The 16611-nt window shown below is 44.9% G+C and overlaps 1 protein-coding gene across 10 annotated transcripts in view; it reads left to right on the top strand.

Moving 5' to 3' along the window:
- Nucleotides 1–16611, top strand: part of LOC123514259 (regulating synaptic membrane exocytosis protein 1-like) — a 152729-nt gene that overhangs the window by 49289 nt on the left and 86829 nt on the right. For 9 of the 10 annotated variants that reach the window (XM_045272008.1, XM_045272006.1, XM_045272007.1 and 6 more), the window contains exons 3-9: nt 3189–3384; nt 7394–7613; nt 8785–8886; nt 11894–12112; nt 13704–14089; nt 14197–14416; nt 14831–15210. In XM_045272008.1, the coding sequence (XP_045127943.1) occupies nt 3189–3384; nt 7394–7613; nt 8785–8886; nt 11894–12112; nt 13704–14089; nt 14197–14416; nt 14831–15210 (1723 nt within the window). The remainder of the gene's footprint in view (nt 1–3188; nt 3385–7393; nt 7614–8784; nt 8887–11893; nt 12113–13703; nt 14090–14196; nt 14417–14830; nt 15211–16611) is intronic. The other variant, XM_045272010.1, reaches the window with a different exon arrangement.

Here is a 16611-nt window from a genome sequence, read left to right as displayed (position 1 = left end):
GTTATTTGAGATGTTTTTGGCTAGATGCCAGAAGTCTCGAGGGAGTTTGAGTTTGAAAGATTTTGACATTTTCTATTTATGAAAGAGTGTTTGGCAAGTTGAAGAACAGACTTGGCATGATTCCGGGCAGAGATATAAAGTGCATGAGATTCAGGAGATGGAAGGCTCAAGTACCTTTTGTGGGCAACCTCTCTATCATGTATAGCACGAGAACAGGCTGAGTTAAACCAAGGTTTAGAAGGTTTAGGTTGAGAAAAGAATGAGGAATGTACGCCTCCATGCCAGACACTATCACCTCTGTTATGCGTTCAGCACAAAGAGATGGGTCTCTGACACGGAAGCAATAATCATTCCAGGAAAATCAGCATAATACCTCCTCAGGTCCCCCAACTGGCAGAGGCAAAACGCCAGAGGCACCTTCGCTTTGGGGATCCTGTGGAGGGATTGGAGAAATAGGACAAGATACAGAAATGAGATTGTGATCGGAGGAGCCCAACGGAGATGAAAGGGTGACAGCATAAGCAGAAGGATTAGAGGTGAGGAAGAGATCAAGAATGTTGGGCGTGTCTCCAAGACGGTCAGGAATACGAGTAGGGTGTTGCACCAGTTGCTCTAGGTCATGGAGGATAGCAAAGTTGAAGGCTAGTTCACCAGGATGGTCAGTGAAGGAGATGAAAGCCAAAGCTGGTGGTGAACATTGAAATCTCCAAGAATGGAAATCTCTGCGAAAAGGTAGAGGGACAGAATGTGCTCCAGTGTGGAAATTAAGTAGTCGAAGAATTTACTATAGTCAGAAGAGTTAGGGGAGAGATAAACAGCACAGATGAATTTAGTTTGAGAGTGACTGTTAAGCCGAAGCCAGATGGTGGAAAACTTGGACGATTCAAGAACGTGGGCACGAGAGCAAGTTAAGTCGTTGCGTACATAGACGCAACATCCAGCTTTGGAACGAAAATGAGAATAGAGAAAGTAGAGGCAACAGAGAAGGGGCTACTGTCAGTTTCCTCAGACAACTGTGTTTCGGTGAGGAAAAGAAGATGAGGTTTAGTAGAGGAGAGGTGGTGTTCCAAAGATTGAAAATTAGATCTAAGACCGCGAATGTTGCATAAGTTAATGTAGAGAAAGTTGAGGGATCCACCTCACCCAGCACTTCACCACTGCGACACCTCATAAGTATCACTTCCCTTCGTCCCGTTTTTTCCACCTTGCCTCCATATAGGATTAGTATTATTTTTAGGTATTAAGTTGGGTTCTTTATTGTTGTATTTATTTATATATATATATATATATATATATATATATATATATATATATATATATATATATATATATATATATATATATATATATATATATATATATATATATATATATATATATATATATATATATATATATATATATATATATATATATATATATATATATATATATATATATATATATATATATATATATATATGTCATTTTCATGTGTTTCACGTTGTATCTCTGTGTATGTCAGTTTCATTGTCATTGGGTTATTAAATAGCTTCTTAAGTGTCCCCTTTGCATATCCTCACCAGTTGAACCTGCAGTGTTTTTTTTTTTTTTTTTATTGTTATTGTTCACCGGCTCCCCGATGCCAATCTTACCCATTTAACTGGTGAACGTTATGAAGAGAGGCGTCCGACCTGGGGACGTTTTTGGTCCCCTCCCCAGAAGGGGACTCCGAGGCATTGATTGGAGTTCTCATTTTTCTTTTAAATTTTGATTTTCAAGTGAAGGGTGTATGTGTGGTAAGTGTATGTAGTTTTGTGTGAAGAGTTGTCTTTAGAGGGTAGACTGTGACTGCTCCCTTGAGTTGTGAGAGACAAAGAGAGACCTTCAGCGAGATCACAACTAGCTTTAATGGAAGGTTCACAGCACCCCCTGAACTAGTGCTATTAGGTCTCTCTGGGAGTAAGTTATTGTTTCGGTAGGTGTCTGCTGCCTCCTCGTAATAAGGTTTAAGGTGTTGCTGTTATCGACACTACCGCCACCACCATTATCATTATTATGGTAACAGCAGGATAAATGTCATTGCTGTTACAAGCAAGCGACACCAGTGAATAGGTCTTTCCGTGTTTACATAAGCTGCCTGTAACTGGGCATATATAAACAAGGAAAAATCAACACGCGTCGGTGAATAGTCATGGCGGGATGATATACTTTGCGGCTCCCTTATTAGTAATGTTGATTTGTGCTGGCAGTAATGTCAGTGGGGGCCTAATGAAAGTTTTGATGTCTTCCCAGTATATATATCTATGTGGGTATGCAGAGGATGGTGCTTTGATGTAATACCAACGTAGTAATACAAAGCTACAGTAAGGCGTCATTAAAGATGAGGCTGTGAGGATACACATGTTATTAATTAAGCTTGATTAAGCTCTTAGATGCTACATATTGCCTATCTACTTATCGATCGAAGGAATTTCTTGAGAGAGCGTAGAACACTAAAAAAAAAAAAATGTATGTACTATCGTTCACGGAAACTCGCACGCGCACTACGCAGTGGATTTGTCTTTCCCTCCGGATGCAAAACAAGAACAATGGAGGGCCGAGAAGGAGCCGTCAGTAATTTCTCGTGATGGAAACCCTTGCCTTGTCTCTCACCAGGCTGTTTCACTGTCATTGGTGTTACTGGTTATCCCTGTGTAGCACGTGAGTTTGCTCTAAGCTTACCTTTATTTGATATAAGACATGGTATTACTGAAAGTCCTGAGGCGCCAGTGAACAGTTTGCTGGAATGTGCGTTGGATGTGCCTATGCTTACATGTCATCCAAATTTTGTAACGATGTTGGTGATAAATTTGTATATAAACAAGAGAGAGAGAGAGAGAGAGAGAGAGAGATATATATATATATATATATATATATATATATATATATATATATATATATATATATATATATATATATATATATATATATATATTTTTTTTTTTTTTTTTTTTTTAGGCACCCATTGTAAGCTATAAAAATAGCTTTCAGGCAAAAAAGAGTTAATTCATTTACAAATGCCCAGAAACCACCACCACCACGCAAACGCGCGCTCGCACACACACACACACACACACACACACACACACACACACACACACACACACACACACACACACACACACACTGCCTTTCACTCACCGTCCTGGTGTCTTCTCTTTGTCCAGTCACCAAGTTGTCGCCCACGAGATCCCCAGCGCCCAACGCCCATCCCGACGGCTGCTCTCTCTCGTCCTCGTCATCGTCCTCATCGGCGGGCGTGGTCGGGGGCCAGCAGTCCTCTGTGTCTGTGGAGGAGAGGTCGCTGCTGCAGAAGGTGTGGGACAAGAATGAACGGTTCGACCCCTCCGATGGCAGGATATTGTGAGTGTGTCTTTTTCACAAGAATTATTCATGTTTGATGTGTTCTGTCCTTCAATCAAAATTTTATTATTTTTTTATTCATTTATCTATTTATTTATTTTTTTTTTTTTTGTGTGTGTGTATGTGTGTTTGATCTGTTTGATCTCCTGCAGTCCCTGACGAGACAGCCAGACGTTACCCTAAGGAACGAGCTCAGAGCTCATTATTTCCGATCTTCGGATAGGCCTGAGAAAACAAGGTCACAACTCCTCGATTTACATCCCATACCTACTCACTGCTAGGTGAACAGAAGCTACACGTGAAAGGAGACACACCCAAATATCTCTACTCGGTCAGGGAATCGAACCCCGGTCCTCTGGCTTCTGAAGCCAGCGCTCTAACCACTGAGATACCGTGTGTGTGTGTAATTCACTGTTTGATCTGCTGCAGTCTCTGACGAGACAGCCAGACGTTACCCTACGGAACGAGCTCAGAGCTCATTATTTCCGATCTTCGGATAGGCCTGAGACCAGGCACACACCACACACCGGGACAACAAGGTCACAACTCTCGATTTACATCCCGTACCTACTCACTGCTAGGTGAACAGGGGCTGCACGTGAAAGGAGACACACCCAAATATCTCCACCCGGCCGGGGAATCGAACCCTGGTCCTCTGGCTTGTGAAGCCAGCGCTCTAACCACTGAGCTACCGGGTGTGTGTGTGTGTGTGTGTGTGTGTGTGTGTGTGTGTGTGTGTGTGTGTGTGTGTGTGTGTGTGTGTGTGTGTGTGTGTGTGTGTGTGTGTGTGTGTGTGTGTGTGTGTGTGTGTGTGTGTGTAATTCACCACCACGGTCGTCTGCTGGTCACCCAGCCAGCCTTCGCCATTACGGAGCGAGCTCAGAGCTCATAGACCGATCTTCGGGTAGGACTGAGACCACAACACACTCCATACACCAGGAAAGCGAGGCCACAACCCCTCGAGTTACATCCCATACCTACTTGCTGGTAGGTGAACAGGGGCTACACATTAAGAGGCTTGCCCATTTGCCTCGCCGCTCACGGGACTCGAACCCGGGCCTTTTCGGTTGTGAGCAGAGTGTTGCTAACCTCTACACTACGGTGTGTGTGTGTGTGTGTGTGTGTGTGTGTGTGTGTAGGAGGACGCGTTTTTTTGTGTTTTGTACCGTACCCAAACAGAATAATTAGCTTCATCATCACCTGGCAGTTCGGCCATTTGCGCCCCGACAGTGACAGCGGCAGCAATTTACCTGGTGCCATTTACCTGGCTTGGGATAATGAACTAAGCAACGCCATTATAAGAGAGAGAGAGAGAGAGAGAGAGAGAGAGAGAGAGAGAGAGAGAGAGAGAGAGAGAGAGAGAGAGAGAGAGAGAGAGAGAGAGAGAGAGAGAGAGAGAGATGCGTAAGGCTGAATGGGGATATCCTAGTCAACGGAATATCCCTTTCATATTTACTCAATGACATTTTTATGCTACCATAACAGTATCTGAAACATATATATATATATATATATATATATATATATATATATATATATATATATATATATATATATATATATATATATATATATATATATATATACAGAACAATTCTGAGCAATCACTGTACTAGCTATGAAAGCAATTGGAAGGTTGACTAGAATCTTGGAAGCAAAGAGATTACATTTCCAGTTTCATCTTCTTGAGTTGTCGACGCATGTGGGGAGTCGGCAGTGGTGGGTGGATGGCATGGGTGAGTTGAGGCTGGTCGATAGGTTGGCAGGTGAGAGGGCTGGGGCTGTGCAGGGTGAGGACGGGAGGCCAGGCCAGGTAAGGAGAAGTGACGCAGCCTCCCTTAATAGTTAAGATTAGAGTACGTTCCGTGTCTGAAGGAAACGAAAAGAATCCACCACGATTCTCTCAAGTTGTCTTGTCGCTGCGGCAGTTAGTGAGATCCTGATTAGTAGAATGGGCTAATTGATGTTAACAAGGATTTAAGTTGTGGCCTGATATGGTGTGTGTGTGTGTGTGTGTGTGTGTGTGTGTGTGTGTGTGTGTGTTTATGTACGTACGTGCGTACTGAGGGTGGCGCACCAGCGTGGCCCATGACTTAGATCCTGAACTACAACACAGGAACACGTGAACACGTGTGTGTTTGTGTGTGTGTGGGTACTTGTGTTTGTGCATGCGTACTTGCATGCGTATATATGATCATTTGAATGCGCTTTGTAAGAGAATCAAGCTGTTCAACATTACTAGTCGGTGTTATCCGGGAGAGTTGTGTTGAATACATAAATGTTTACATCGGTTTTCCACATAAATTCGTAAAGGTCGTGGGAGGGCGGGTGGAGTGCCGGGTGGGTGCCAACGGCGCAACAAAAGCCTGATGACCAATATAAACACTCTTCCTCGGAAACACTTACCTGTGGAAGGAAAAGGCAAGGAAACCAATTGAAACTGCACCAAATTGATTCCTTGATACAGAATGAAAACTTATTGAAGGCAAGGGATGAGGGTGACCACTGTTTATTTAAAATCCCTCTAATTTTCCCTGCTACCATGACTTATACTTAGCTTTTTTTGACCTCCCACTTAGTTGTGCGGCCAATAACCCATAACACGACTAGTTTATGGCTTTATTGGGAAGAGGATCCAAGGAACCATAAAACATGTGTCTTTGATGGTATACTCGTAACACTCAAGCGTGAGGAACAGGAATGGTACAAGATCTAACCTGCTGGCATTTTGTACTTTTGAGTCTCGAAATTGACGAAAATAATTTACAATTGCTAACGACCTCTCAGGAGCTCAGTCATTTTCACACAGATTTTTCTTATATTCGGTATAATAATAACAAGAATAACTTCAATTCCAGAAGACCTAAGAACTAAAAGATAGAGAAAATTCCATCACCGCCATGTCCATCACCTTAACTTTTCTTTAGAGACAATTGTTCCTCGGACAGTGAGGTGAGTCAGCGCCGGGTTCGAGTCAGTGGACGTGAATCACATAAAAGGAGCATTAGAATGACGCTGACATTTAATCGGGGTTCTCGTCGGCAGGAGAACCCAATTATTTGACAAGACGTGGACAAACAAAGACGAGTCAGCAGGTCTTGATGTAAACATGAGAGAGAGAGAGAGAGAGAGAGAGAGAGAGAGAGAGAGAGAGAGAGAGAGAGAGAGAGAGAGAGAGAGAGAGAGAGAGAGAGAGAGAGAGAGAGAGAGAGAGAGAGAGAGAGAGAGAGAGAGAGAGAGAGAGAGAGAGAGAGAGAGAGAGAGAGAGAGAGAGAGAGAGAGAGAGAGAGAGAGAAATAATAAATGGAGAAGGAGGACCATATAGATTATAGAGTGTAGAGTTGTGGCGGGAGGCGAGAATGACTGGTCTGTACACCGGTTTTTCCAGCGCGTCAGGTTCTGTCAATAAGGGGAAGGGCCAGATTACAAGGCGTGGGAGGGAACGTATAGGAACTGGGATCTGGGAGGGAGGTAGAAGGAGCGAGGATGAGGAGGAAGAGGAAAAGGAGGGATAACAAAGAAGGGATGTGAAAGGTAAGAGAAACGGGATGGAGAAAAATTTGTAAGGATGTGACAGAAATATGAACAGGAAAGGAAGTGGAGGAGTGGACAAAGTATTCTTTAGTGTGTGTGTGTGTGTGTGTGTGTGTGTGTGTGTTAGAGAGAGAGAGAGTGTGTGTGTGTGTGTGTGTGTGTGTGTGTGTGTGTGTGTGTGTGTGTGTGTGTGTGTGTGTGTGTGTGTGTGTGTGTGTGTGTGTGTGTGTGTGTGTGTGTGTGTGTGTGTGTGTGTGTGTGTGTGTGTGTGTGTGTGTGTGTGTGTGTGTGTGTGTGTGTGTGTGTGTGTGTGTGTGTGTGTGTGTGTGTGTGTGTGTGTGTGTGTGTGTGTGTGTGTGTGTGTGTGTGTGTGTGTGTGTGTGTGTGTGTGTGTGTGTGTGTGTGTGTGTGTGTGTGTGTGTGTGTGTAAGGGAGCTGAAACGAGTACTCATTACCAACTTTCCTCTTAAATCAGCAAGCTCCCTCCCATCACCACGCCCACTGCTCCCTCGATCGGGGGTAACGGGGGCGGGGGCGGAGGCGGCGGCAGTGGTGGCGGCCGGGGCGGCGGCCTCTCCCCTCTGACGCCCCCTATGGGCGGCGGGAAACAGGGCGAGGTGAGCGGCAGCAGCGGCATGCCCTTCCCCACCAGAACACAAAGGTCACCCGGGTCATCCTGTAGAGTGTGCGTTAAGGTTAGTACACACACACACACACACACACACACACACACACACACACACACACACACACACACACACACACACACTGATGATGACGATGATGACACTGACACGATTACAAAACAATCTTCAGTTTAATGTGGAGCTTTTTGCCTTAGCACACACACACACACACACACACACACACACACACACACACACACACACACACACACACACACACACACACGTAATACACCTATATGTATTTATCTTTTATTTTTTTATCCTCCAGGGCCCAGACAAAGGCAGGAGTATCAAATCACTTCGAGAATCTAAAATATATTTGGATATTTGTACCTTCCTAGTTTGTTCTCCCGTCCGGCTAAACGAAGCGACCCTCTACTGAGAGAGTGGAGTGTCGAGTTGCCGCTGGGAGCCAAATGTATCTTTCTTTAGTATACTTTATTTAATTGTTGTTATTTTAGAGGTGTGTGTTTATGTTCTTTGTCTTTACTTTATCCTTCTGGTTCTTGTTTTCTTCAGTGTCTCCCGTTTGTTGTATTTCTCTTTTTAGATGCGTTTAGTTTACGTACATGTTTGACTGACTTTCTTCGATGTTTTTGTTGTTTTGCCTTTCAGATCTGTACATATTTTTGCTTTTCCTGTCATTTCTTATTCGAATTTTTTCTTATTTTTTGGGTTCGTCTTTTTGTGTCTTATTTGTTTTTTTTTTTTTGTGTGTTCTTGCTTTTACTTTTATTGGAGGGGGAGATGAAGAGAATGTCGGAACATTTACTTTTATTGTTTTGATTTTGTTATATTTTCTTTGAACTCGAACTGTAACTCTTAATCCTGGAAGAAAATGTTTTTATTTCCTTTAGATCTTTTACTCAAAATGTCAACTTTTGAACAATTTATTTCTGTTATATCTTTTTCCAACTCAAATTTCAACTTATTCTCCTCCCCCCTCCACACATCGACCCACCGACCCACCAAACCCATCCAACACACCATTTCTTCTAGGGGAAAATACGTATTTGAGCAGCTTTTCTTCCTTTTCCCCTCACAAAAATCATAAGCCTGACTCCATATGTATAAAGGAGAATTTCCCCACTTTGTTTTGTATTTCTCTCCCATTTTTCTTTCAACTTGGTCCGCCTATGTAGCAAGAGAGTGAAAAAAAATCATGTTTCTACCGCAGACTCTGAAGGACTCTGAGTTTTTCAAGGTGTGCTCGGAGTGCGGGAACAAGGTGTGTGAGGACTGCGCCTCCTACTCCACCCAATCCTCCGAGGGCGACCAGGTAAGAGAGAGAGAGAGAGAGAGAGAGAGAGAGAGAGAGAGAGAGAGAGAGCCGCACCTCTATTGGGAATTGATCGTAATGGGAAAGTTCTGCTGAAAAAAAAAGAAAAAAAGTATGCAACTCAACTAAATAGTGGGCACATAGGGAATTCGGGGGGTCCTGTTGAGAGAGAGAGAGAGAGAGAGAGAGAGAGAGAGAGAGAGAGAGAGAGAGAGAGAGAGAGAGAGAGAGAGAGAGAGAGGTTAAGGGTGCAGAGTTGGAAGGGAATTGCATTGAGACGGTGATGTGTCCTTCAAGGAAAAAAAAAGAGGGGGGGGGGGAGGAAGGCGAAGTAAAAACTGTGAAATCTTTGAAACATTTCCTCCCCAACACGGAGAAATTGGATTCCCAGAGCGGCACTTGATTCGTGTGAGCCGAGGACTGGTATTGAGAGAGGGAGAGAGAGAGAGAGAGAGAGAGAGAGAGAGAGAGAGAGAGAGAGAGAGAGAGAGAGAGAGAGAGAGAGAGAGAGAGAGAGAGAGAGAGAGAGAGAGAGAGAGAGAGAGAGAGAGAGAGAGAGAGAGAGAGAGAGAGAGAGAGAGAGAGAGAAGGGGGGGGAATGAATCAGGCATGAATGGACACCCAGTTTTTAGTCTCTGCCACCCACCTGCATGGAGTTTGGACTGGAAAGTGGCACTGGATCATCTGTGTGGCACCTGATTAATTGCTAATGATGCAGACCGTGTTGAGCCTCCCACAGTCCCCTTTCAGAACCGCCCCTCCCCCCCTCCCAGCTCTCGCCCGCCCCTGTTGCTGATGCCAAGCCTTTCCCAGCCACCCTATCCTCATAAATGACTGTGACGTATGATCTGCCTTCCCTCATTTTTCCTACCATACATTTGACCTGCTTGTATTATCCTTTGTTTACTTTTCCTCTTCTATCTTTACATTCCTAGTGCTGTTTTCTTTCTTTTTTTTTCAATTACTGTAGTGTTTCCTATATATTCGTATTTAGCCTTTGCCTGATTGTCGTTGTTATTTATTGTTTTCTTGTTTTCTATTCGATACTTATGCCTTTTCATGTGTTAATCTATTTTTATTATTCTCCTGCACTATTATTCCGATCGTCTTGACTATCCTCGAACATTTCCTTTAAGTATTCTACCAGTTGCCTTTACTTTCCTTCCATTTTTTTTATTTTTTTTTATACCTACTATTATACCATTTGCTTTTACTATCTTTCATATCTGTCAAGTACATTTCGCTTTCGTCTTTACTGTCCTTGTCCTTCAGTTTTACCTTCAGTGTCTTACAGTAACCATTAGTCATCCCACATTTCTCTAACGTAAATTATCACAAACATTCTCGTAATGGCCAACACATCTGCTGCTGTTTGTTGTTCCTTCATGTTCTTTTGTGTATCTCTTTATTATTATTCTCCTTTTCAAAATCCAGTCTCAGAATTCTCTCTAACTCCCCAAACACACACACACACACACACACACACACACACACACACACACACACACACACACACACACACACACACACACACACACACACACACACCGAGTAGTGTAGTTGTTAGCACGCTCGATTCACAATCGAGAGGCCCGGGTTCGAGTCCCGGAATGCGGCGAGGCAAATGGGCAAGCCTCTTAATGTGTAGGCCCTGTTCACCTAGCAGTAGAATAGGTACGGGATGTAACTCGAGGGGTTGTGGCCTCGCTTTTCCGGTGTGTGTGTTGTGTGTGATGTGGTTTCAGTCCTACCCGAAGATCGGTCTATGAGCTCTGAGCTCGCGCCGTAATGGGGAAGACTGGCTGGGTGATCAGCAGGCGACCGAGGTGAATTACACACACACACACACACACACACACATCTTTTTCTCTCTCTCTCTCTCTCTCTCTCTCTCTCTCTCTCTCTCTCTCTCTCTCTCTCTCTCTCTCTCTCTCTCTCTCTCTCTCTCTCTCTCTCTCTCTCCCACACGCAACATCCCTTCCTCTCCATCCCACGCGCTGGTCACGCCATCCTTCTCTGTTTTTCCTCCCGAAGTACAAAACATCCTTCCTTTCCTCCTTTAGACACACAGGACTTTCACACACATTTCTCCAACGCTTAAAGTTTCTTCTATTTTTTTTTCTTTTCCCAACTAAGTCTCTCTCTCTCTCTCTCTCTCTCTCTCTCTCTCTCTCTCTCTCTCTCTCTCTCTCTCTCTCTCTCTCTCTCTCTCTCTCTCTCTCTCTCTCTCTCTCTCTCTCTCTCTCTCTCTGTGTATTTGATTTCATTAATGGCTTAATATTAGTGGTAAATATCCTTAGTGTTGTTCGTTCTCCTTCGTGTTTCTTTCTATTGTCCTTTACTCCTTTTTTTAATTTTGAACCACTTTTCTAATGCGTGTATTAACCCTTGTCTTTACTGTGGATCTCATTACTTCTTACTAACCACTTCTTGGACTGCTAAAGATAGATAAGGTAACACCAGTATAGAAAATAAAGTAACATCAACACACCTTCTTAATTATATCCATCTACTTCTACTTTTTTTTTTCACTTGACTTATCTTTGGACGCCACAATATGGACAGGCTTGTATTGATTTATTTAGTGGTTTGGCAGATCCTTTTGTAACTATATTTTCTCTCGGTACTGTATCACTCTTCCTCGCTCTTATTTCGGCCTCTCCTCCTTTGTTCTTACTTTTGCTTCTCGCTCTCTCTCGCTCTCACTTTAGCATCTTTCTCTCTCTTCCTCGCTCTTACTTGTTTCTCCTTCGCGCTCAGTTTTTGCTTCTCACTCTCTTGTTCTCGGTTTTGCCTCTCAAGTCTCCCTCGCTCTCTCGCATCACACGTACCATCTCTTTCTTCTACATCACATCATTACTCTCACTTCTGCATCATAACTTACCATCAAACTTCTATATTATTCTCGCATTCGCTGCACACTCACCATTATTCACTTCCGCATCACAACTCACTCACTCTCAGTTCCTCATCTCACTCTCCCTCTCTCTCCTTTGTACACTGCCAGGATACTTGGAACTGCAGCATCTGTCGTCGGCGTCTTTCCTCGCGCGCCAAGAGTGAGCAGCCGGCGTCAAGTGAAGGCATCACGCTCACCACTAAGGTACCCCCAGTCATGACCGCCCCCATTCCCTCACCTACCCCTGGCGCCCCTACCGCCCTCACCCTCTTCAGTGGCCTGGCTAAGATGGCGTCCACTATGGCCACTACCACCCAATCACAGCAGGTGAGGGTGTTGCAGTAGTTGTTGTGTGTTGTTACCCCGTTTGTGGTTTTCTTCGTTATCATAATTTTTTTTTTTTATCATATTCATCATCATATTCATCATCATTGTTGTATTATGTAGTTATTATGATTGTCTTTGTTGCCCTCATCATCATCATTATCATTATTGTAGTTGTTGTAGTATGATATTGCTGTCTGTTTATACAAGGACAACAACAGATGTACACACGTGGCAATTCCTGTGTAAAATATACGTACACTCGTTGACATTTTCCTTCAGCTGTTTTGGTCGCAGGAAACTCTTATCTCCCCCGGCTTGACTTTTTGATTCCCATTCTCCGTTTGTTGTTCTTTCTGTCTTAGATCATTCTTTACCGCTGACTCCACGCTTTTTTAGTGTGTGTGTGTGTGTGTGTGTGTGTGTGTGTGTGTGTGTGTGTGTGTGTGTGTGTGTGTTTGTGTGCGTTTTAGGATGAAAAGATTCCAAACATGATTGAAAAAGGAAGCAAAGATATTCTGTTATTCTTACCCTTTCTTTCTCCTTGTCTTTCCTTCCTTCTAGAAACCTTGTTGCATCACTTTCTCTTTTTGTCAGCTCTGCAGCGGACACAGCTCTCAGACTTTGTTGCATGCTGCTTTCTCTCAGGATTTGAGACCTCAGATATTCTACAGATTTTCTTGTCCTCCAGCTTTATTTCCCTAATGTACGAGTTTGCCAGGCCTTTACACCACCTACCTTTCCAACACTGAGCTCTCTACAGACAGGCGCCATACATCTTTTATGTATTCTTTTACAAGTTCATCCGCTTTGGAAATGAGGGATTATGTTGTAGGACTACCCATTGTTCTATTATTATGAAACAATGAATCACACTGACTCACACACACACACACACACACACGTCCGATAGCTCAGTGGTTAGAGCGCTGGTTTCACAAGCCAGAGGACCGGGGTTCGATTCCCCGACCGGGTGGAGATATTTGGGTGTGTCTCCTTTCACGTGTAGCCCCTGTTCACCTAGCAATGAGTAGGTACGGGATGTAAATCGAGGAGTTGTGACCTTGTTGTCCCGGTGTGTGGTGTGGGCCTGGTCTCAGGCGTATCCGAAGATCGGAAATAATGAGCTCTGAGCTCGTTCCGTAGGGTAACGTCTGGCTGTCTCGTCAGAGACTGCAGCAGATCAAAACAGTGAAACACACACACACACACACACACACACACACACCGCGTAGTGTAGTGATTAGCACGCTCGACTCACAATCGAGAGGGCCGGGTTCGAGTCCTGGGGCGGCGAGGCAAATGGGCAAGCTTCTTAATGTGTGGCCCCTGTTCACCTAGCAGTAAATAGGTACGGGATGTAACTCGAGGGGTTGTGGCCTGCTTTCCCGGTGTGTGGAGTGTGTTGTGGTCTCAGTCCTACCCGAAGATCGGTCTATGAGCTAAGAGCTCGCTCTGTAATGGGGAAGACTGGCTGGGTGACCAGCAGACGACCGAGGTGAATTACACACACACACACACACACACACACACACACACACACACACACACACACACACACAGAAATAATGTGTTTCTTTTGTTGGTCCTATAGACTACAAGCGCTGCGACGAACACTCTGTCCACCACTCTTTCAAGCACTCTGGCGGCCAGCACACACGCCAGCACCCTGGCCGCCCCCACCACACAGTCCAGTACCATCCAGACCACCACCACCACCACCCTGGCACCCACCACCCAGCCCACCAGCATCCAACAGACACCCAGCCTGACTAACGCCTCCTCCACGCCCACCAAGGAAGAGGTACCACTCTCCTCCACCAACGGTTACGCCCCACGCAAGGTGTCCCGCAGCGCCATCAAACAGTCTTCATTGGACCGCACTAGGTCGATTGAAAGATCCAGGTCCCGTGACGACTCTCGGGACAGACGGCCGTCATGTGTGGCGGCGCCACTAGACACCCGAAGAACGCGTGATAGGTAAGATCGGCTCCTCTTCATTTGCCGTCATTGTTAACCAGGTCACTTCTCTGATAATATAGTTTCCATGACAATCCGTCGCTGATATGTCATGTTGTCTATTGTAGGTCACGGGAAAGGGTCGTAGTGCCGCGACGTCGCTCCGACAACGACGATGAGAACTTGCCGACACCGGGCCGATCAACGTCGGTGCGCAGGGGACGGATGAGCGACTACATGTTGCGTGACGCTTCCGATGACTACCTTGGCTTCGGCGGCGGGATCAGCGCAGCACACAGCGAGACGGACGTGTCACGCTCCAGAAAAACCAGCCATGCTGGCCTCCATGTGAGTCCTCTCTTCAGTCCGTATGTGTGTTCCTATAATCATTACGTTCTGCTCCCTTGACCATCGCACCTTCGCTCCAAACAGCCCCCCCTCCGTCCCCAGGATCCCACGCAGCCCTACCAACAATCAATACACAAAAATGAGTTGTGACGGAACGAGAAAGGAATGAGTTATTGATAATCTATTTATATTTACCTTCCAGTAACGTCTTAGCCATTGTTGCTTGTCGCGCTGTGAAATGCTTGAGTGTTTCTGGGAGATCAGAAGCACCACAGCCTTGTAGACCCACTCATGCACTCAAAAAGGACTTGTTCATCCTATAGATTTCATTTCCTCTTCTTTCCCTGCCGGCAGAGATGACTATATAACGTTCCCTCAGTGACTGACTCCAGCTTCCTTTTGTTGATTGCAAAGATAACGCGGCCTTTGGACACCGGTGTGGCAAGGACAGCGGCAGAGGACGCCTCGCTCCATCGAGAGTGTGAGTCTTCAGGGGACGAGGTGGCTGGGAGCGGCTGGCAGGCACGAGGCCGACGGCGCTCCATCATCCGCCAGCAGTCCTACGACGAAGAGGACGGTGATGGGGAGACATTCGCCAACAACGCAGCCAACTCCCTCTCGCTCTGGGGCGGTGGCGAGCCCCCTGTTCGCCGCCACTCTACCCAGGATCCCTCACGGCGCGATGACTCACTGGAGGGTCGCCGCACGAGGGACTCCCTGGACGTGCCCTCACACGGCCGCGTGCACCGCCACCATTCTTGGGACTACGACGTGACCCGCGACACTCTGCCCATGTGAGTTCTCCTCCTCCCCCTTCTCTTCCCCATCCCAGAGCAATATATATTTTCCTCAGTATAACGGAACTCGATATAACCGAGACCTCTTTAAGATAACTTTTTCTTTTTTTCCATTATTTAGCGATCGGTGCAGGGAAGAGTTCATTAAATCGGAAATTCATGTGAATAATGATGAGCTTGAAAAATCGCTGAATTGATATATATATATATATATATATATATATATATATATATATATATATATATATATATATATATATATATATATATATATATATATATATATATAATGTGTGTGTGTGTGTGTGTGTGTGTGTTTGTTATAGAAAGTTTTAGTGAACCTTTATATACCTGAAAGTTGTATAATGGTTTACTCAAGCAAATCATTTGCTTTTAACATCAGTGTTGTATTAAACAAAAAAAACTTGAACCCTTATTTCATAAACAGGACTATCGGCCTTCTATATTGATCTTAACTGTTCCGATGTTATGGGCAGAGTGGTGGGTGAATGACTGCTAAATTTTACTGAAGTCTTGATATATCGCTGAACAAGGACCGTCTGAGCATAATGTTGTCAAGTGCATGTCAAGTGACTTGTCATTTAAAGAAACCTCTTCTGCTCCTCTTCTCCACACTTAGCTTTGCCTCTCCCTGCCACACACCGGCCCTCTACCTGAGCCTCATCCCTAGCAACATCTCCCACTCTAGCCTTCAATTCCATCTCTACCCCAACCCCAGCTCCAACCCCAACTCCTTCCCTATCCTCAGCCGTAGCTCCAGCCGTAACCTTAGCCACGCTCTTCCATTTAATATCCTTCCGTAAAATAGTAATTTCCTCCGCCACCCATGCCTCCAGGTGGTGAGGAAGTGACGGTACCGCTGCGCTGTAATTTGACTGATAGTCTTGTTAGGTTGCCTCGTTAATGTCTCGTCCGCCACCCACTTCCCACTTACCCTCCTTTCTTACGTCTCTGCACCCGAAGTACCTCGTCTGGTGCACCCACCTTCCTTGAGTCTTTCCTTAGCACGCACACATGATCCCCTCCCGTCCATTCTTCCGCCACCTCTACCTGTTGACACTTTTTCGAACATCTGACTTCCCTCCTTCCCTTTTTCAATACCGCCCATTGCATTCTATAGTAACTGATTATTTCTTCTCTAATCCTCTGACTCCCGCTTCTCTTCCTTCACTTTTCTCCTCTCTACATATAAAATAAAGAAAAAATATTAGTTTTCACTAGAGAAAGAGTATTATCGTCTCTTCTAAATCCTCTCTCTCTCTCTCTCTCTCTCACTCTCTCTCTCTCTCTCTCTCTCTCTCTCTCTCTCTCTCTCTCTCTCTCTCTCTCTCTCTCTCTCTCTCTCTCTCTCTCTCTCTCTCTCTCTCTCTCTCTCTC

Source organism: Portunus trituberculatus, chromosome 37, assembly GCF_017591435.1.
Source record: "Portunus trituberculatus isolate SZX2019 chromosome 37, ASM1759143v1, whole genome shotgun sequence".
NCBI lineage: Eukaryota > Metazoa > Arthropoda > Malacostraca > Decapoda > Portunidae > Portunus > Portunus trituberculatus.
This window is presented reverse-complemented; position numbering and strand designations above follow the sequence as displayed.